We start from the raw sequence: 23544 nt of genomic DNA on the forward strand, positions 1-23544 counted from the left end.
TCACCCGCCCAGACCCCCAAGATGTGCTGGGCGGGTGATTTTTTACATTTATATTTTAATGTGATATTTGAATAGTCTTTTTCATGTAGTTTAAGAATCTTGTGAATTAAATAATAATAATAAAAAAAATTTTAGTCTAAAAAAAACACAAGGCCCAAACAGGTGATGTTCTTTGGCCAATGGGCGCAGCGCGTTGTGAACCTTTCCATTGAGGATGCTCATGTTACGGTTTGTGCTGCAGGTGATATTAGCAATTATTCATCATTAGACTAGTGTTGGTAACTGGCAGTGTGATTTCGTGATCGGAGCATTTTAGGCCGAAGCGTGCACAGTGTCTGTTGCCTTCTGTTGCTGCTGTTTGTTGCTCCGTTGTATTCAGGGCTTGACTGTGACAAAATTGTGTGAAATATTATTTTCAGAGGTTTACACTGGCAGGCTTATGTATGTTGTATCTATAGCCCTTGTGTTTAGGGTTGCCAACCGTCCCTTGAAAAACGGAATCGTCCCATATTTAGAAACAAAAGTACGCATCCCGTATTGAGCTGAAACGGGACGCACTTTGTCCCGTATTACCGTGAGAATCCAAAATAGTGTGTAAAGTGTCAGTGGAATGAATGAATAACAGGGCGCTTTATATGAACACTTACGGTAAACCTATTCCCAGACTGTCTCCTGTTCTGTGACCAATGAAATGACAGCAGGAATCCCTAGGAGTTGGCAACCCTACTTGTGTTGAATACTTTTACATATATTCACGGAACAAGTATAGTTAATTCGGGCGTGTACATGTGTGTATATATACCAAGGGTGGTCCGATGTGACCTCCATAATGAAACGCACCAAAATTCAAAGCACCTTCTCTTAAGTGTTGAGCATCCACATAGCACCTGCAACAGAAAATCTCTGAGCCGCCACTGCACATAAGGGCCGCAGTTCATTCATGCATGTGGACCAAGTGGGTTGTGTGGCCCATCACTGGGCCAGACCAGTTTTGCTATGGGGGCGGGAACTAAGTCTGTTTTTTTTTTTCTCTGCTATTTACATGTTTATTCACATGCAACCTGGCCTATTTGGTTAACTTTTAACGGCCGTTATGCTGTTTTTGTAGAGGTCCGCTGGAACATGTATGTTTCTAACATTAGCTGTGTTGGCTAACTTAACCTGTGGTTAATGCAGAATCAAAAATAAACACCCACCAAGCGCCGAACACGGCCAAAAGTCGGTTTTGGCAGAAAAATAAATTAACGTCATGTGTCACCGGCCTGGCGGTAAATACCTGTTGCTGCCAAGTAATACATCACAACAGCGGCTAACAGTATCATAGCCTGGAACGTTAACATTGACATGATAAACAGCAGGGCTTCAGCTGTGCAAGTTAAGCTACTGACATCCCCAGCACACGCACACACACACCACACAGCCTCTCATCTTTGAGCCGCTAGCTCAGCTTCAACGCAGGTAGTACACAATAACTCTTACAATCTTACAAGGGCCGCGAATTTGCTTCTGGTGACGATAAAAATGTTCCAGCGGACCCCTACAATAACAGCATAACGGCCGTTAAAAGTTAACCAAACAGGCCAGGTTGCATGTGAATAAACATGTATGCTTATATGCAAACCACGCTATACTTGAAAAAATCTGTCTCTGAAAAAAAGTGACATGAAGAAAAAATCTGAAGATTGTCATTGAAAAATACAAAAAAAAAAAAGTTTCTTTTTTTCAGTGCCAATACTTGTTTCAATGCCAATACAACTGTTTTCGATACAAATGTTTCAATGCCAATGTTTCCTTTTTCAGTACTGGTTTTGTTTTCAATGCCAATTATTTTTTTTTGGATGCCAAATTTTAAAGTCACCGTTCTGGCTCCATACCTGGACAGAATTCCCTCTGGCTTAAAAATAAGCTGTTTTTTCCACACGTGCACTCAGTACACTACATGCACAATTCCCTTCTTTAGACAATGTTCTGAAAACAGAAAGTGAAATAAAAATGAACACAGCAACAGCCCTGCAGTTTCTGATACTGTAAAACAGAACTAGTTTAATAATAAGAGTAAATCCTTTCAATGTTTTATAGAACACATTATCTTTCCAGTTACAGCAGTACTGAACAAAGCTGAACAATTTGAGGAAAATTATTGAGAACTAATATTGTGACAAGCAATTTAAATCTCATTTAATACATAAACACCAGGCCTGTATTGGCAATTAAATGTATTATCTAACAAGATTGCTTGAGCTGGGCAAACTAAAAGGAAATATATTCTGGCAGGAAATATTATTTTAATACCTTGAGTGCTCAATGCACAGTTTCATCCTAAAAAAGACACATGAGAAGGCTCAAAATGTCCTTGTTCTTACTGGTGTTTGGCCATTCTGTCAATAAGTGCAATATGTGAGACAGGAGAAAAGAGAGGCATCTACTGAGGACAGGAGCAAACTCAGTATCCAAGAACTTTATTTTTCGTTTGTTGACTGATTTTCATACGAATTTTGGCTTCTACCTGGTGTAAAAGTAGTACTAAAAACGTGAAAGGTTAAACATGGATCATCCTAAATTTGGCAAAAGTAAAGCACATCAATTCTTTTTTCCCTTGCTTTTGTTGTTTCTTTCTTGTCTTCCCCCGATCCTCTGCTAGCTCTCTCTCGTCTCCACTTCTTTCCTACCTCTCCTTTTCATTCCTTCTTTCTCTAGCACCTTCCCTTTTTCTGGTCTTGTCGCATCAGACTTCCTGAGAAATAGTTGTGAGTGAATGGCTGATTTGTACACTAGCAAAAGGATTTCTCTACTCATTGAAGCCCATTCTACCGTGGCATGAAGAATATGTAAGTCAGTCCTGAAATACAACCAATGTACTGCTGCAATGAACACTCATCTGAAAAGAACACTCATCTGAAAAGACATCCGCTAACGCTAACAGAGGAACGGTCCAAATCCTCTCGACAGGAGTCAATTAACAACTTCACCAAACATTTTGCGGTAGCAGAGAGAAGGAGGCTGCACATCAACAATTCGCTGGTAAATTTCATTGTCTAAATGTATTATACCTTTAGCTGCTGTACATGGAAAAGAGTTCAGAGATGTACTGCGTTTTTTTATCCTGTCTTACAACATGCTGTGAAGTACTATTAAACACTATTGACGGTGCTGATTTATATAAGATATACATATCTGCAGCACACAGCTGCTGTACATGGAAAAGAGTTCAGAGATGTACTGCGTTTTTTTATCCTGTCTTACAACATGCTGTGAAGTACTATTAAACACTATTGACGGTGCTGATTTATATAAGATATACATATCTGCAGCACACAGTATTGATAAGCGCATATGTTTATGTTCACTACTATCGTGTTCTATTAGTTGACGATGTTGCTGCGGTTGTCGAGCTTATTTTGTCGAGCGAGAGCCACACATTAGCAGTGTCAGACTGACAGTGTTTATGGTGTTGATGTGGTCTACGGCTGACAGTACACCCTGTTCAAGCTTTCATAACCTTGCAGAAAAGCCTTTGTAACTTCTTTTTACAATATGTATTCAGGTCAAGAATATAGATTTCATTGTTGCAAAGCATTGCTTTTTTACTGTTTTTATGCATGACGTCATCGACGTCATCGACGTTGACTCGACTTTCAACACATCAGTCGACTTTAAAAAAATCAGAAGTGTTCAACCCCTATCACCAGGTGGACTTGGTGTAATGCATGAGGGGTTTAAAGAAGGCCCATAGCATGAGAAGTTCTGGTTAGTAAGTTCTAGTCAAAACCTCTGCTTTCATGAGTATTCCAGGCTAAAGAATTCCTGCCTTCAAGCTATGACTAACAACTAAAACAACAGCAGTGATTGTGTAGCCTGGAGCGCAGGACAGACTGAAGTAGGTGTGGCTTGATATTGCTTAACCTGTTTACAGTCAACCCTGGAACTTATGCCTAGCTGTAGGACAAATCATAACACATAACTGGCTTGTTAAAAGAAGCACCGCCTTGTCCACAACAGTGATAAATGGAGGGTATAAGATAATTATTTATCTTACAAAACTGGTTGGTCAACTATTACTCCTAGAATAGAGCTAACTTGGCCCAACACCAAACCTACTTCAGTCATGCATGTGGCAACTAGGGAATTGAAACAAGGGTAGCTCCAACAAATGAAGTGTACTGTAAGGTCAACTTCAGTCTGATGTATTCAGTCTCACATTATAGTTTCTTTACAAAAGTGTTTACTTAGCTGCTAGCAAGAACTAGCCAGAAAACTTGTGAGGTTCCATTAACAGGATGAAGGTTTAGAAATTTGGGGTACCAACTAAAATTATCTGTAATATAAAGCAGATGATCCACAGGGGATGTGTTTAAGGGCTTTACTAACCTGCACTTACACATGCAGCAAAGGCCAGAGTTACAATTGGGTGACACACCCATGCATTATGCTCAAAACGTCCCTATGATGTACAGAAGAAAGCCTTCTTCTTAACATGGAATAAAACCTTGAAAACACAAAGCTCAAAAAACTAGCATCCAGCTTCACTTACTGCATGAATGCCTGAGTGTTTTAATGGATTCTATAGGGGACAACAAACTAAGGTGTATGGTTTAAAACAGTTTCACAACCACAGCAATATAAATCTCCACACTGGTGAACACTGACAGTTTCATCATTCACATAAATCTGTAGCGAGAGCTGCAGCTAAGACTGCACTGTTTACTCCGTGATTCAGCACACTGAGCAGTGGGGAAAAACATGCAGTGATTCATAGCTTCTTGTTTGTTTGTTAAGTGTACTCCACTGTAATATGAAACCAAGGGAAAAACATGCTGTTCAGTATATATTTTAAGGAATACATACTCACATTCTGAAATATCAGACATAGTGTAATGGTGTTTACCAAGGAGTGCATAGCAGACACAGACATGGCAGTATTTATGCGACTGTAGTCTCTTATGCAGCAGATTTCACAGACTGAGTGACTGAGTGATAATATGCCACAGAGGATTCCCCTTAGTTTACACATTACATATTACAGTAATCGTATTAGTATTGATGTAGATGTTACAGATGATAGATGTTTATATTAATGGTGAACAGTCTAGCATACTGTTTTAATATATTAATTTATTTCAAAAGTTGGTAGTGTGTCTTGAAAGGAATGGATAACACCTGTGCACCAGACTAGACAAATAATAAACATTATGGCTAATCATAAATATGATCAATACTGGGGTCCAATACGGTTACTCTCCGACATCTCCAAAACTGAGAGATGCTCTGTGGAATGTCCCAGAAGCACATGGTATCTGGATCAAAAGTGACTCTGTTTACTGACTCACATTTACTGGCATGTGTGAGTCACACAGCACTCGTTAAATTCCTATATTGGGATATACTGACAGGTTAATTCTAGATGTGGGTTAAAACATTGTTTTCATGTGTCTAAATGAGAGAACATACTGTAGTGCAGAACTTTACTGAAGGTGACATCTGTGTGGCTGGGTGTGGGTAACACCTATGTGTGCTTTAACTCGGTGGTCAGTGAGGACAACTGTATTTGGTGGATCTATGTGTGTGGTTTGGTAGATGGGGCTGGGTGGTGAATCACTTGAGCCAGAACACCTTGGAGGAGCTTGAGACCGGAAGTGTTTTTGGTTCTTGGACGACAAGGGGGAATTCCTGCTGAATGCCACGCCTCCATGACCCCATGAGTCAGTGGGTCAGCATAAAGTACATGGACAAAGAACCACTGACACAGTTATGGATCCCTGAAAATTCTCAATCCAGTACTGTTTTTCTTCTAATATTCATTATAATGTATTTTAATCTGGTAGGATCAAGTTAGAGTCAGGAAAAGGGCCCTTTTAACTGCCCTCACTTCGAAGACAGTCCTACTCAGTGCAGCTATGAAATGGGACAAAGCAATAAGTACAGTACTGATAATTTAATTCAATTAATGACACAAATTTGCTCATTTAAAAGCGTATTTTGATGCTAGTGGACACTGAATTTCCCTTGGGATAAATAAAGTATCTATCTAGTTATGTATTTTTTTCTCCATAGGATCTCTCCAAAGAAAGTACACATTATCTGTAAATAAGCAGACGCCTGTTTTTTATAGTAAGTCCTTTCTTTCTTCTTAGTGCCATAAACCATCCTAATTCTTGCTCTAAAGTCAGCTAAAACTGTGGAGAGGAGGACATCCTCTTGCTGTGTTCTGATTCTGTGCAGTGATGCATAGATGGAAGAAACTGTGTATTTTTAGGATCCAGCAAAGCTGCTCACAAGAGGATTATATGTATCAAGTTCACTTCATTCTTGAGAACATATTGAGCACTGCAAACTCCTATTGTCACATCATTCACAGTGTATTTGTGATAGTTTACATTCTTGTTATATTCAAAGATCAACCTTGAAAAGTTTTTAGTTTTTTAGTTTTCTAAGAAAAGAACATGGGGTTTTTATCTGTGACCTTTTTGTCCTTGCACATTCCATCACAGGACAGCAAAGTCTTACTAAACCTGTGCACTCCCTGCTAAGAGCCAACAAAAGGTAGGAATCCACATTAAAAATGGTAACTCCAGTTTCTCTCTCCACCCCCTGCACATTTTCCTTTTCTTCAAACTCAAGCCACACAACCCTCTCAAACCCCCAGCAGCCCTAGTCCCTTCACAGCTGGGATATACTAGGTCCTGATATGTAAACCACTCAAGACACTGAACCGAAGGAGACGAAGGAGTACGCAAAAGATTAACAGAATTTGAGAAAAGAAAATGGGCTGCAGATGCTGTGTTTTTACAGGCGTACACGCAAAGGCACACTCACCAGATAGTTCATTTTGTCCCTGCCGCAATAAGATGGCTGTGGTAATTCCAGTGCAGGGGTTTAGTTCGGCCCCCTTGTGACACTTTTGCCAACTAGATCTAGAAGGGTAAGAAGATCCCTAAAGATCGTCAAACTACTCCAAATCTCCTCCACCACCCTCCTTCTGTCCTTCTGTCTCTCCTTCCTTTTCTTCTCCTTGTTTTTCCTTCTGTCTTGTTCAGTCTTGTTTTCATTTGTCAAGTAAATCCTGAAAAATTCTGCCACTCCTGTGATTTCACACTGCAAGAATGAGACAGCTTGGCCTAGTTCTAAACTGCTTGCCCCTTCTTTCTCCCTTGATCTCTTTCTCTCTCTTTCTCTCTCTCATGAGGAAAAGGGGGAGGGGTTTGTAACCTGACACATCACTTCCTGTTGGATCCTGACATTCCTTCTATACAGTGAGACCATTGGCCTTGGGAGCTTTTATCTTGCAAATAAGCTTTTCCCTCCCACTGTTCCTGTTCCGCCCTCTGTCTCTCCCCATGGCTGTAAAAGCCTGTCTGGAATGCACACTCATTGAGCGTAGCACACATGAGCATATAGCTCATGTCATTATCTTTACCCACAGACTGGGTTTTTTTTAAAGTGCTGCTAAATAACCAGAAGATACTTCAGCAGATTTATTAATTACAGCACCAGGTCTACTGAACATGCAAAAATGCTCTATTTGGAAAAAATTGAACATTTGATTGAAAAAAATAACAATTCCTGAACTCTTATGGAATCCACTGTGAAAAATCTAAAAAAGAAAAACTCAAGTAAGGAACCCAACAAGCACATAGCCTGATTAATTGGCTACAAGCAGCACAGAAACCTTTAATGATGGTTAAGAAAGGAATGTGTCACAACATGCAATGTGTTGAACCCTCCTGTGTATGAGGCTGTGTATCTGCCGATCAGTCAGAGTACCCATACTAGTCTTATATAGAAAGAATACTAAAAGATGGTTATGATATACCTAATGTTAATGCATTTTAAATAATGTGTTTAAGACCACCTACTGCCAATATAGCTCAGATCTGTTCTGAATGCTGTTGGCTGAGAGTAAAGGCCGCAGCAACAAGATGAAACATGTATCGCCTTCTAAGACCAGTGACATATTTGTATTATGTCAATAGTTACAAAATTGAAAAATATTTCAATAAACCCCTATACAAAAAATCAGTTTAATAAACTGAAAAACACGAGTTAATTTAGAGTTCTAATGCAACGTCCTGTAATTTTACAGAAATTCTAAAACAGGCTGAAGATTTTTTTTTTGAGAGCAAAATACATAACATAAAATTCATTTATATCTGAACAACAAAAAAACATTACTGTGAGATGAAGACAGTGACCGAAAAAGGGCTCAACAGAATGATCTTAGATGAATTTTAGTTGAATAAAATGGTGGACTGATGTATTATGACCAACAAAGTCATGATTAGAGTCACTGGCACATAGAACCAACAACAAATGTCAATATCAGCAATTTTATCTCTGACCCTGTCCTCTGACATTGCCCTTCATATGCATAATGGGGCGGCTGTGGCTCAGTAGGTAGAGCGGGTTGTTCACGAACCTGAGAGTTAGTGGTTCAATCCACAGAATATGCCGAAGTGTCCTTGAGCAAGACACCGAACCCCCAGTTGCTCCCAGTGCATGGCACTGCTGTGTGAATGTGTGTGTGCTTGTGTGAGCGAATGGGTAGATGTCTGTGACTGGCTTGCCGAACTGGATATTTGTCTCTATATTTGTGCATTAGTCCAGATTCACCAAAAAAACTGAATCTCTTTGTTTGCTCCCTGCCCTTGCACACCAAGCCAGTGTGAGCCAGTGCATAAGTATTGGTTTGACCATTGTCTGATATGTACTTTGCGGATTATATTGATATTGTTATACATGTGTATGTAGGTGTTGTAAGGTTGGCGAAGAGGCACAAATAAAGAGACAAAAAAACGGTTCAGCGAGCCAGATTAATTTATATGCAGGCCATATTAATTAACAAGAAGGAACAACAGTGCTGAAATAAGTGCTAATACTGAGAAAATGCAGCACTGAATAGGCCATCACCCTCTCTACTCACTGACTTGTCTTAGCTTCCAAGTATTATGACCGCCACCTCTTATAAATTCCAGCTTCCTTATATGCATATCAGCTGGGTTCTACTGAGAGATGTTTAATTTGTTTAATAAACAATTACAACAATTACTCCACCAGAGCTAAGCATTACACAGCACATTAAAAACACAGTTTATGCTGGTATTTACTTAAGACGACAATAAAAACATTCTTCTTTGCCGCATATGGTCAAGGCTGTCACTGTAGCTGTGGCGTCCAATTGACGCAGAAGCCTAACCCACGTATTACAGTGTAATGTTAATTGAAATCTACATTGTTTTGGTTTATAGGTCTATATGCACAATTATGTCAATGCTTGCTTACAGCCCTTCTTGTGTTATTGTAATCCCTGGTGTCATATGAATACCCCTCCAGCATGCATTTTTCTCAGGGACCTCCTTTCCAAACACAATGGCACAGTCCTACAGAGTTCCAAAATGTCTGTGAAGGTTCTCAGTCATCTTGGAACTTGGATACAGTTCCAAAATACCGACAGTGACAGTTCTGTGTCTAAACAGAGAAGCGTAAAGTATACAAAGGAAAAGCTGGTGACAAACATTTTAAACTTCCTTGCGAGACAGGGTCGCCCAGTGGCCCTTCTGCTTTTTGCCAACACCAGGTAGCCGCTAGCGATTGACCACCTAACACTAGCCTGAAGCACTAAGGCCCTGTTCAGACCTTGCATTAACAACCATTCTGGACAGTTCGATCACAAGTGCCCAGCATTACATGCATATGTTCACACCTGGTATTAACATGCATCTCCAACCAGCTCCTTAGATTCTATCTCAGTTCTGTTCCATGTATGCCAATAAACTACGGCATATTTTGGTACGCAGAAGAATATTATAATAGCTATTGTCTTTAGTGGACCTCTACCCGTTTCAGAACCAAGAACGCACGCACACATGACATTATTATTTATTGATCTCTTCCTTGACATTAGTTGTTTTTGAGACCTGCACAAAGTTAAGATTGTAAGTCAAAACTTGGTAGCTTCCATAAGCACCATAATCTCATATGAATAATAAACCACATGTTGCTACGTTTTTTTTTTCACACATTGTGTAATTATAATTTAATAAATAAATAATGTAATTTGTTAATTCTTGTCTAATTCTTGTTTAGATTAATTTAGATTTTGGTTAGTTAACAGCTACAAGGACAGCTTTTTTAAAAAAAAATACTGATGATAATTTATAATAGTATTTATTTATTTTTTCTGAATGTGGGAAAACTCCGCTGAAGCAGGAACACCCCAGTTCAGTAGGTGGTCTTTAATGTGACTCAGAACGTATTGCGTTCACACTACAAATGCGACCCAGACCACTTCCAAATGTCTTCTGAGATCATCTCTCTCAAATGCGATCTCAAAGCGTCTTCTAAGATAGTCATTTGTGATAGGATTCCCCAAGACAGATGTTAATGCAGAGTACGAACAGGGCCTAAGAGTAATTTCCATTTTGTCCTGTTCAGACTTGGCATTAACGTCCGGACACATTGATGGACAACCTATTTATGTTCTTGCATAACTGGATTTTACCTCATTCGTTCAGAAAATAAAGAAAACTGCTATTTTGAATAATTGCCTGAAAAGAAAAAGTGTTGACTGTTCATCAGTGGAAGAGTCCTTTAATATATTTTGTCCTTGTAGCTGTTAAACAAACTAAATACAAAATCAGTCACACTACAAATGAATAAATATTAACTTAATATCGATGCTTCCAGTGTGTAAGAGACTTTAGAGCTTGTTCCAAAATTGGTGGGCATGTCCCCATACATTGGTTCTGAAACTGTGGTAGCAATCCATAGGGATAGCAGCTTTTATAGTCTGTTATGCCCAAAATGATGATCGTGTTTATTGGCATGCAGAGCACAAAACTGTCATTGAAACAGAAGTGGAAACACATTTTAATGCCAGGATACTTGTGACCAGATCACTCAGAACACATGGAAATATGAGGTCTGAACATAGCCTTTGTCTTCGTTTGCAGAAGCTTCAACAGTTGACCCACTGTGTAAGTTAATGTTTGCTACGTCAGAACTTGTACAAAATCTATCTCTGATTAAACACATTCATTATTTTCAAATAGGCAAAAATAATAATAAAAAAATAAATAAATAATGCAAGTAAAATCTTTTGCAGTACGGAGGATGTTCTTTTGAATGTCCACAGTCGTTCACAATACACTCTGCATCAAAATATATTGATGGATATTGTGTTCAGTTTAAATTAACCCTAGAAGTTAACAAATACAGTTTTCCTCTATCAGATGTACAATGTCCTTACTTTTTATTGCGCCCTCTATGACTCTTTAATATTTAACAACAATAGTGATATTGTGCATGTTGCTTACAGCTCGAGTGCCAATTATGCAGCAGAGCATACCACACGCCTACACATGCACATGCGCGCACACGCGCGCGCGCGCGCACACACACACACACACACACACACACACACACACACACACACACACACACACCCTTCTCCTACTACCCTCTCTGACAACAACAGCCTCTGTCACACTGACATACAGTACAGATGATAAGCACATTTCACTCACACATGTGCACACTGTCGAGCCTCAAGAATAGAAAGACATTGACGGTAAAGAGATGTATGTAAATGGAACTCTAAATACAGTCATCATATTTGCGGGTTAAGTATGTCCATATTTTTTATTTTCCTTTACTGTCATTTTGCCTTTGATCAAAGGTACATGAATGCCAGAAATAAAATTGAGATGACTAAAGATGACAATCAGCCATTGTGCACATGTAATTGACTGGAATTTTGAACAAATAAAACACTTGAGTAGTAGTTCTGAACAAACTCCACCCCTAACACAATATTGAGAACATCTTCAGCAGTGCTTTGAAAATGTCCTTAGAAAACAATCAGGGATTACAATAACACAATAAGGGCTGTAGGCAAGTATTGACATAATTGCGCATATAGACCTATAAAACAAAACAATGCCGATTTCAATTAACATTACACTCTAATAGGTGGTTTAGGCTTCTGTGTCAATTGGACGCCGCAGCTACAGTGACAGCCCAGACCATACGCAGACCCTATGCAGACCCTAACGCCACAGTCTGACGTACACCACCCCAGAAATGTAACTATGCGTTGTGGCGACGCAGACTGGAAGAACTGTGATTGGTCCGCTTTGAAGTAGTGTATTTCCACTTTAGTATTACCGACTGCTTCTCCATCTCTTCAATCAAATCAATCATCAAATGAATTGTTTTGAATCAATACAAATGGAACACATATTTGTATGACTCGATTTCAGCAAGATTTCGGCAAAAGTTTCGGGCTACGTCCACACGTACCAAAACGATCTTTTCCCCCTCCGTCTTCCCTGGCATCGTTTCAAGAATATCTGCGTCCACACGGATCCGTTTCAACAGACTGAAAACGCTACTTCATATTCCAGGCCTATAGGTGGCGCTGTTTCAGTTTCAGAAAGGAAGAGGCGGAGCATGCACATAAAGCTTGAGCGCTGTTTACAAATCGGCTTTAGAAGAAACCAAACTCAAGGAGAAATTATATTTTGCCCTGGTAACCCTAATAGGCTCAATATCTTCTCCAGCATGAACACGAGCATGTAGTCCGCCATTGTTGTTGATGTTGTTATGAGACGTCTCGCGGGATATAAGAGGTGGAAGGCTGCTCGAGGGGTGTGGCAATGACATCATCGAAACGAACTTCTCCGTTTTTGCTGTCCACACGAAAACGCAAGAGGTGCGTTTGCGAATTTTTCCACCCTGGGACCCGGTTTCAGAAAAGTGTGTTTTAGGGCAATGCGTTTACAGGATTCGTGTGGACGATCGGCCAAAACGATGCAAAACATCTGCGTTTAGACCAAAAAGCGTCTCCGGGCCCGTCCACACGGAGACGCTTTTTGGTTTAACATGTTGGTTGTAGTGCACAGTAAAATGTAAACAGTGAACATACTCTCACGTTAGCAATATTATTAAACAAGTCAAACAAATATTTCAAATAGTACCAAAACTGAAAATCTCTTGAAAATATTCCAAAATAATTAAATAATTAAATAATATTCCAAAATAATATTCCAGCAATGCACTGCACCTCCGCGAGACATTGTCAGCAGGCAGACTTTGCAATCACTGTTATGTTGCACCGGGAAACCAAAGTGTTCCCACCAGGGGTTCCGTTAACCGAATATTTTCTGTCATTGACCGTTTTTTTAAAACTGTGATGGAAAAATCTGAAGGCCATCTGTCATTTTGACAGATTGCAATTCAAACCACTGACGACTTGGTGGAAGTGACCTTATTAATTGGCTCTTGTCTCTAATCGCAGTTTGCGTTCCAAACATCGCAGAACTTTTGTCAGTGCACGATTTCCTGGTACAATCTATTATACTGATGCACATGTTAGAGCTCGACTAACCATGCGACTAACCATCCTGTTTTTCTCTAACGGAGTTCAAGTGAAATTATCAAACGTTCTATCGAACTTATTTTCTATCGATATTGATCACGTGTCTATCGCGATAGATATCGTTATTGTTTTACCGCCCAGCCCTAGTTTGTGTATACACATATATACAATATATATGTATATACACTATATTACCAAAAGTATTCGCTCACCCATTCAAATGATCAGAATCAGGTGTTCTAATCACTTGGCCTGGCCCCAGGTGTATAAATTCAAGCACTCAGGCATGCAGACTGTGAAACAAGACATTTGTGAAAGAATGGGCCGCTCTCAGGAGCTCAGCGAATTCCAGCGTGGAACTGTCATAGGATGCCACTTGTGCAACAAATCCAGTCGTGAAATTTCCTCGCTCCTAAATATTCCACAGTCAACTGTCAGCTCTATTATAACAAAATGGAAGCGTTTGGGAAAAACAGCAACTCAGCCACGAAGTGGTAGGCCACGTAAAGTGACGGAGAGGGGTCAGCGGATGCTGAAGCGCATAGTGCAAAGAGGTCGCCGACTTTCTGCACAGTCAATTGCTACAGAGCTACAAACTTCATGTGACCTTCAGATTAGCCCAAGTACAGTACGCAGAGAGCTTCATGGAATGGGTTTCCATGGCCGAGCAGCTGCAGCCAAGCCACACATCACCAAGTGCAATGCAAGGCGTCGGATGCAATGGTGTAAAGCACGCCGCCACTGGCCTCTAGAGCAGTGGAGACGCGTTCTCTGGAGTGATGAATCACGCTTTTCCATCTGGCAATCTGATGGACGAGTCTGGGTTTGGAGGTTGCCAGGAGAACGGTACATTTCAGATTGCATTGTGCCAACTGTGAAATTTGGTGGAGGAGGAATTATGGTATGGGGTTGTTTTTCAGGAGCTGGGCTTGGCCCCTTAGTTCCAGTGAAAGGAACATTGAATGCTTCAGGATACCAAAACATTTTGGACAATTCCATGCTCCCAACCTTGTGGGAACAGTTTGGAGCGGGCCCCTTCCTCTTCCAACATGACTGTGCACCAGTGCACAAAGCAAGGTCCATAAAGACGTGGATGACAGAGTCTGGTGTGGATGAACTTGACTGGCCTGCACAGAGTCCTGACCTGAACCCGATAGAACACCTTTGGGATGAATTAGAGCGGAGACTGAGAGCCAGGCCTTCTCGACCAACATCAGTGTGTGACCTCACCAATGCGCTTTTGGAAGAATGGTCAAAAATTCCTATAAACACTCTCCTCAACCTTGTGGACAGTCTTCCCAGAAGAGTTGAAGCTGTAATAGCTGCAAAAGGTGGACCGACATCATATTGAATTCTATGAGTTAGGAATGGGATGGCACTTCAGTTCATAGAATGAGTAAAGGCAGGTGAGCGAATACTTTTGGTAATATAGTGTATGTCTATGTCTATGTGGCTAGCGGCTAGCAAAATGGAATTTGCATACCACTGAAGCATTTCAACCGTACGGTACCGTCTAAGAGCTGTTAGCGCTAGCAGTCCCGTTCCGAGTACGGACAAGACGTGTCGGCAGCCCAAACGTTTTAAACCATTTAACCACTATTCTTTCTTTCTTTTATTCCTGACCACCCCACTAACGCGACCGTTAGGCCTGCCTTTCAGTCAGAGGGTGAACCGCAGCCTCATTCAAACACAATCTGAGTGATAGCAACATCAGGAAGAAGAAACATAAGAAGCTCAAGAAATACCAAGGGGGAAAATGGAACTAGAAACAATGTGGAAGATTACTGGAAGAACATGTGAGATCTCTCTCTACAAGAGTGCAATACTAGGAACAGCTAAGATATTATGCAGGACCCTAACCCTAAACTCTCCCAGGCCTCCCTCCCCCCCACACACACAGAGTACTAAACATTGCCACTAGTTTAGATTTTGACAGTTTCGACTATGATATTTCTGCAGTGATAGCGAATATCTACTAGATTTACGTCAGCACGTTGCCAAACACAGACCAGTCCCATTAAGTTCTCCAGAGGCAGTGATGTCTTTTTAGGCCATCAGAAGTAGAGTAGGCTAATTGACATTCAGCACCAAAACAGAACACCACAACACTGCAGTGAACTCTCTCTTGCATATGACATAATGTTTGCAGTCTGCATGGAAATCACAGCTGAAAACATAATCTCACTTCAACCTGGGTGAATTTTGGGTTTAGAACTTAAACTAACATTTGATGGATGAGCTTTAAAGCAACAAACTGTGCAACAAAGTCTGCGATTTGGGGTGTTTTTTACTATCCCATCTTACAACACTGTGAAGTACTATTAAATACTAACAATGTTTCTGCGTTGCAGCCTGTATTTATACAGGCTATGCATATCTGCAGTGCACAGTATGTACCGCATGAGTTGTCTGTTCTCAGCAGATGTATTTAGGTCAAGAATATAGATTTTATTGTTGCAAAGCATTACTTTCTGCTGTGTTTTTATTAGTAATGTCATCAGCAACTGGTCAGTGTCGACTTTACTTTCATCACATAACAGTCGACTTAAATAAATCTGAACTCATGCAGCCCCTAATCCAGATAATACATGATATATGAGACTATACTTAAAGATGGAAGGAAAGAAAGCACCTTACATATAATATGCGGCACTTAAGGACATGACATTACAACATAACAGATTCTAGAAAATGTGCGATAAAGGGAACATCAGAGAATATCAAGAAAGTTGCTGGAATGGAGCAGTCTTGGTTTGAATAACTTTAAATAACTTTGCAACTTAAACAGTCTGACAAGCCTTCTCTCAGATTTCTGTGGACATACAGCCTTATTTTCCTCTCTCTCATCTATCCAATGTTACGCATATTAGCAGACTACACATACACACACACACACACAAATATCTGAAGAATGTTCTCCTGAGGCTGATGTGGAGTGCTGTGCTTGGAGGAGTCAGCAGAAAATGTGTGACTTGCATGCCTCAGCAGAAACTTGTGTCCTCACCACTCCTGCAGTTAATCAGAATGAAGCTTTGTGGATAAAATAATCATTCAGGTTACCAAGCACATGGCAATATCTACAGTTGAAACCAGATGTTTACATACACTGACAAAAAAAAGACACAAACATTTTTTCCTCACTGTCTGAAGTTAAATCAGACTAAACCTCTCCTGTTTTAGGTCAGTTAGGATTACTAAAATTATTTCTATTTGTTAAATGCCACAATAATGAGAGAGAGAATTTCTTAGAGAATTTTTTATTACTTTCTTCAAAGTCAGAAGTTGTCAGAGCATTGCTACGCTTCTGTTTGCCACTTTCCTCACTGACGGCTCCACCGAGCTGAATAGCTCGAATGGCTTTTAGATGTAATAGTGAGCTACATTATTTCTTTTGAGACGCACTGCACAACAGTCAACAGTCAACGCAACTCATACTCATCTTACTTGTTGTACTCACTGAAAGCATGACATTTTCTCTGAGGGACAGACTAATGGTAAGGACATTGCCATTTGTCCAGTACAATATGTGTTTAAAGGTTTTTGCACCCTTCAGTATTTTCTGCATATTATTAACTCAAAACACCAGCAGATTCTCACACAAGTCCTGACAGTAGACAAAGAGAACCCAATCAAACTAGTGAAACTGAAATATTAAACTCTTTATTTGATCAAGAAAATGTATAATTTGAGTGTCAAAAGTAAGTGAACCCTTGTTTTCAGTATCTGGTGTGACCCCTTTGTGCAGCAACTCAATGTTTCTGGTAACTGCTTATCAGTCGTCTAGAGTGGCTTGGAGGAATTTTAGCTCATTCCTCATAACAGACCCACTCAAGGGCGGACTGACGTACGGGGACACCGGGGATTTCCCCGGTGGGCCGGTGGGCCGGACCATGGGAAAAAGAAAAATAAAGGGGGAAAAAAGTCTATCACAACAGCCATCAGCGTTGTGGTCCGCTGGGGGGCTGCGTCCGGCGGCTATTGTTGTGATAGGCTATACCTGTGTTCACGTATCACTGTTTATGCTGATAGCCAATCACACTGCGCTAACGATGCAAGACAGCTTTGGTGGATTGAGAGCCAGCGCTGTCTATTTTTAAATAACATTTTTATTGAAATGGGCTTATTGTTGTTATTATGTTGCCCTCTAGCGGTTTACTCATGGTATAGACAGTCAGTGTCATTCAGTTCTATCAGCCTGGCAAATTGGTCGGCTAAATTTGATTGTATCAATGACCTGTTTGCATTAAAATCACTACATGCTGTAAAATCACTATAGGCTACTGCTGTAATTCTTTTACTGTAGGCTACTTAAGGGTTCAGGTTAATGATTACTATATGATTATGGTCCAAAACAACATCAAATGCAGTTTTTTTTCAAGGTACATGAAACTTGTGTTGCCAGCTGGCTGGCTGGCTCCCCACACCGCGCATGAAGTGGTCCGGTCTGTCAATGACTCCACTTTTCCCCCCCAGTCCGCCCCTGGACCCACTTAGGTTAATAATAATAAATAATAATTTATACTGCACTGATCCCATATGGATAGTTTTTTCAGCATTTGACCCATAAATTTATTCACACAGTAGTGGGTACTACAGATATCTTACCATTCCTTGTGTGATATTCTCAAGTGACTTTTACCCTCTTTTCCTTTATACAATTTTTTGTAAGACTTTAGTTGAAGCTTTCTTTAAGGGTTTAGTTTTTTGGGTGAATATGTCTTTTTAAGAGACTGAAAACTCATAATTTCATCTTTCTGTATAATTCTACATTGGGATGTTATACCTTTAGTTATCCAGACTTATTTCGTTTTCCTGACATTCAGATTTTCGTCTACTTCAGGACATTTCAAGTGTAACCGTTTATAGTAAGATTCAAAAGCTTCCTGAATTCTACAATGTATATAGTCTTGACTGGTGAGCTTAGCATCACGTCGGCTCTGGGCCTTTAGCCCAGGCCTTTCCTCATTACTTGCTCTGTCATTTATAGTCTGGTCTCTACTGCTTCCATGCAGTCTTCTACCTCTCCGACATATAAGCGCTTCTTTGATGAGGACAAACAAATAAGCAACATTCACATGGGCAGCACAAATCTGTGACACACACATTTTGCATTCTAAATAACTATTATCAACACATATTTATGTTTGTATTTGTATTTATTGCATGTGTATGTGCATCTTGTGTGCATGCACTGTGCCACATATGAGTTCTTAAAAGACTTCATCTCAACTGAAGCAGCTGTGGCTCAGTAGGTAGAGCGGGTTGTCCACGAACCAGAGGGTTAGTCGGCATGTGGAATGTGCCACATGCCGAAGTGTCATTGAGCAAGACACTGAACCCCCAGTTGCTCCCAGTGCGTGGCACTGATGTGTGGATGTGTGTGTGCTTGTGTGAGCGAATGGGTAGATGCATCTGTGACAAAGTGGCAAAGTGCTTTGAGTACCAATAGGTAGCCCTATATAAAAACAAGGCCATAACTCTCCAACTAAGAACAATTGGGTGTTTATCTAAATTTTGACTTTCTATTTGATTATTACTGTATTTCCTCAAATAAAAACACACATATAAATGATCACATATTGATGAAAACAAATAAAACGCCAATTTGATTCATACTAGGCTATTTCTATGGTCCAAATTTAGATAAACAGCTGAGTCTAATAAAGCTGACCATTAACAGCCAAGTGTGCCCCATGGATTGAGAATGTATATACTACATGTCCTCTGCTAGTGTTCAGTCTTCTGTGCTCAAGCAATGATGGACTCTTTTTTTTTTTTTCTTTCACTTGACTCAAGTGTTTTTTTTCCATAATATGGATTATAACAGCAGTTGAATAGGGCTATTTAAAATGACCTCTGTGCAACACAGCTGATGATATCAAACACATTTAGAAAGCAAGAAATTCCAGAAATCCACTCTTGACAAGCCACACCTGTGACAGCTTAATGAAGCCGATTGAAAGAATGCCAAGAGTGCCAAGCCATCATCAAAGCAAAAGCTGGCGACTGTAAATACTCTAAATCAGGGCTGTAAAACATATGGCCTTGGGTTCAAAACCAGTCTGCCAGAGGGTCCAATCTGGCCATGTGGTAAATTTGCAAAGTGCAAAAATTACATTGAAAACATTAACTGAATTTATTTAAATACATGTAACTGCTATTCCTACTTTTTCCACTAGGGATAACTCTGTTTCAGTAAGAGTAGCAGACATAACAATTCAACACCCCAAACAGCAGACAGCAATGTGGCAAAATTGCAATTCATTTTTTTGAAATTTGAGGTTGTTCATAAAATGTTTTGTGATTGGACAGTTCATTAAATGCAAAGATTGTCATAATGCACTTGTACCTCTTTGCACTAAAAGAAAGGGAACAAATTGGAGTTGTTGTTATTTGTAGGTTATTATGCTATTATGTTATTGATCAGGCCCCCTTGAGAGCAAAGTGGGCTGTTTGTGGCCCCTGGACTAAAGTGAGTTTGACATCAATGCCCTAAAATATAAAACATATTCTGGTTTGTTTAACACTTTTTTATATACTACATTATTCCATCTGTGTTCCTATAATAAAAATAAAGAAAAACTATTGAATGGAGAAGGTGTGTCCAAATTTTGACTCTACTGTGTGTTGACCCACCATCTAAATTCAGCAAAAAAACATTCAGCCACGTGTTTGCTGTTAAAGATTCAGCTGGAGAAGGACACAAATGAGGGAACATATTAATGGCCAAGGGTTAATAATAGATTCAATTACTGTTACAGATAGGGATGCACCGAATATTCGGCCACCGAAAATTTGATAAAAGTCTTTATCCGAAAAATAGCCCAAAAGTGCATTTTCGGCCGAAATACTTTTATCACCGAAACAACGTGACCAAAACAGGATGTTGTGATGACGCAAGCCAGCACAGGCATGTCTGCCATGTGGACGTATTTCAATATATAAAGTATTATATAAATATTATATAAATACCCACACATCCACAGCCATGCACAGCCAATTAAGACTACCGTCTTTCTTAAAGGGACATCGCTATTTTTGGGGTCGTCTCTTCATTTTCGGTTTCGGCCAAGAATTTTCATTTCGGTGCACCCCTAGTTACAGACAGAGGAGAATTTATGTGAAGGTGTGAATTAGCTCTAAATGTCAGTGGTGTAAATGGCAATATTTTTAGTTAATGTTGCACTAATCCAAGTGCATATGAATTGTGATGTGATGTGACCAACTTAGTTTTGGGTAAACATGAGTAGTAAGTTTCCTCTGGCAAAAAGTTAAGTGAACGATTTGATGATTTATATAATATTATTCCAACCAAATTTCCCAAAAGTAATAAAGTCTATCTATCTATATATGTATCTATATCTAACGCACTGTCTCATTTATCATACATAGACTGACAGGGCACACACACACACACACACACACACACACAAAGCTGCCATAGACCCTCCAGGCAGATTGTGAAACAGATCCTCAGGAATGTGACAGAGAAAAACACAACAAGCTCCATCAAGGTCATTTCCAGCAGCCTGTGTAAAACATGTGAGACTGTGTGCAACACTGATATAATGTGTATTTGACAATATGCATAACACACCATTTCATTAGCAGTATAACTGTGCTGAGAAGCCCGGCCTGCTGAATATAGCTAGGGCACAACAGGGCCAAGCCAGGGTTAGGGTTAAGCCACACCAGTCGGTTGAGTCTGGCTAGGAAAGCAAGAGCAGCACATAACAATCAAATGTATGCTTTAAGAATTGGTTTACACCGCTGACTGTAATGTCTTGCTAGTTCAATGAAGCAGTTCTGAATAGGGGCTTTTCTGATAACCATATTGCTGGTAGATGTACTCTGGGTGTGTGCTGAGCTGAGGCTGAGCTGTCAGCTGGTTAAACATGCTAGGTCTTGCTTTACAGAGCAAAAGAGCCGTCTATACAAAGCTAACGTGAAACACTGGATGCCAGAAAAGCAGACAAGCTACTTCCTGAGCCTCGGGGCTGGCATACTTACGGGGACAGACATTTTGCTGGTGCTGTCACTCTACTTGGCTCCTAGCTTTAAAGGGCTCGGTGTGGTTTTTTTCTTCTCCAGTTGCTACTTTCATATAACACAATGGTTCTCCCAGTGTTATTATCCCTTCATCCATTCCATGGTTAGCACTACAGCAAAGGCGAACATCCAGTAAGGGAAAGTGGCCGTTTGGTTTCGAGAGGGGATGTTAAAAAAATGTATGCGCAGCAGAAGCAGGGATTTGCGGCAACAGCAGTGCGCCGCCTAAAAGTCCAGCAGACCCGGCTGTCTCTCCTGTGTTCTCCGCCTTCCTGTCTCCCTGCGTCGGTCCTCTAGTCAGTCCTTGATTAATCTTCAAAAATGCGACAATAAATATCCAGTAAACGGAGCAGTGATTAAATGACGAGGTTATGCGTCTGCTACGGTTGCGCTTCCAGGTCCGTAGTTAGCGAACGGAGAGCACCGCCTGCACCACTGTCTGCTGTCCTCCCTCCACAGGGATGATCGAGTCCAGCCTTAAAGGGACCGTCCCATGGTTCACGAGCCACGGTGTGGTTCCCCATTTGGGAATATTTTGGATAATAAGGAAAAGCTTTTAAAAGTTGTAAGGGAGTATTTGAAAATGGTTGGTTTATTTTTATTTGTTTTAGTGTTACTCATTTAGTAACGTGGGACATGTCAAATTAATGATAAGAACATTTTAATTTCTTCATTTTGGTAATTTCATTTTTTTTTATATATATTTCTTTTAGTATTGTAAACATACGGTGCAGTTCCAGTAAGTTATCGTTTTCTGTAAAGTCGTCTGTCATTTTTGTTTCAGATCAGGTGTTGAAAATGTCTTTTATACCAGTGATTTGCTTCTTCATTTAGTCTTGGCAATAGCCTGCAGACAAGAGTTTTTAAACATCCATGCTGTTCTATCTTGGAAATATGAATGCCTGAATACACTATTACTATTTATATATGCAGCTGAACTGTTTGTCTCAGTTTGTAAGGTATATTAAAGCTTTTTGAATGCATTCATCTTTCATATTGAAAGTTGATATTTTAAATAGACCAGTTACAACACAGACTGAATTTATTGTTAATGGATTGTGGTTGGCAAAACAGCATTTAGCCCTGTTCAAACATTGTGAGAGAAGAAAATAAAGCATTAACAATGAACTGTCCGTTGTTTGGGCAGCTTTATCACAGCAAGTACTGGTGATAAAAACATATATGTATGTTTTTGTAACTATATGTATGATGCAAAAACTGAACCTGTGGGTGGTGAAACCTGAACCCTAATCTCATACAGTCAAAGCTTACACATTTTGTTGGTTATTCATTATCAGTGCTGTCAAAACCATGCAAGTAAACCATGTCAAAGTGACTTATTATGTCCTTAACTTTCATAGAAGAATGACAACAGGTGTTAATGGTGTCTACAGTAGCTTGCTGCAATAAACATAATAAAGTAACTATTAATGTATAAGACATGCTGAATCATCTGAGCCAGGGATTAAATTAAGTAATGGCGAGAACCGTTTCTGTATGTTATTGTTTTAAAAAATTATTTTATTATTTTTTATTATTTATGTGATTTCCAAAGATGCCCTCAGATTCAGACCCCAGCACTGCACCCCTCAGTCACAACATGGAGGGCATTCCATCCATACTACACTCTTAACGTCTAATGCATTTACAAGAGTAAAGTCAGTACAAAGTCTAAAGGTAATACATAAAAACGTGATTGGCTTCTCTTCTCATTCTCCTGCTAGTCTTCACATTTTACCTATATGCTGCTCTTAAGAATAAGTTCAGAAAATATTGATTTTAGCATAGCTCCTGTTTTCAACAATAACTGTTACCAGTACCCACGCAGTATATGAGCAATTCTTTTGTTTGTTATTTAATGTATGCTTTTTGATCAAATAAAACCTGATGTAATGTAAGGTCAAGGTCTTTACTTATATGTTGAGATTTCCTGTGGAGTTCCTTTAGATACTGTATATGTGGGAAACATGACTTAGTACTGACTAAGTACAAAACTGTTAGTGACATTATCCCTACTTAGGTTGCAATCTTGCTCCTCCTCATTCTCTCTTGAGACTATAATTATTCACAGTGCTTTTGACTGTTTGAAGTTACTATAAGTGAATATGTCTTGTTTGAGGCAA

The 23544-nt window shown here is 39.8% G+C and overlaps 1 protein-coding gene across 2 annotated transcripts in view; it reads right to left on the reverse strand.

Annotated features, from left to right (window-relative positions):
- Positions 1-21987, reverse strand: part of bcar1 (BCAR1 scaffold protein, Cas family member) — a 41262-nt gene extending 19275 nt beyond the window's left edge. The window contains exon 1 of one of the 2 annotated variants that reach the window (XM_084555821.1): positions 21383-21987. In XM_084555821.1, the coding sequence (XP_084411947.1) occupies positions 21383-21394 (12 nt within the window). In that variant the 5' untranslated portion in view covers positions 21395-21987. Of the gene's footprint in view, positions 1-6813; positions 7142-21382 lie in introns of those variants that run through there. The other variant, XM_084555820.1, reaches the window with a different exon arrangement.
- Between the last annotated feature and the right edge of the window lie 1557 nt (positions 21988-23544).

This window comes from Chelon labrosus (genome assembly GCF_963514085.1).
Source record: "Chelon labrosus genome assembly, chromosome: 11".
NCBI classification, from domain to species: Eukaryota; Metazoa; Chordata; class Actinopteri; order Mugiliformes; family Mugilidae; genus Chelon; species Chelon labrosus.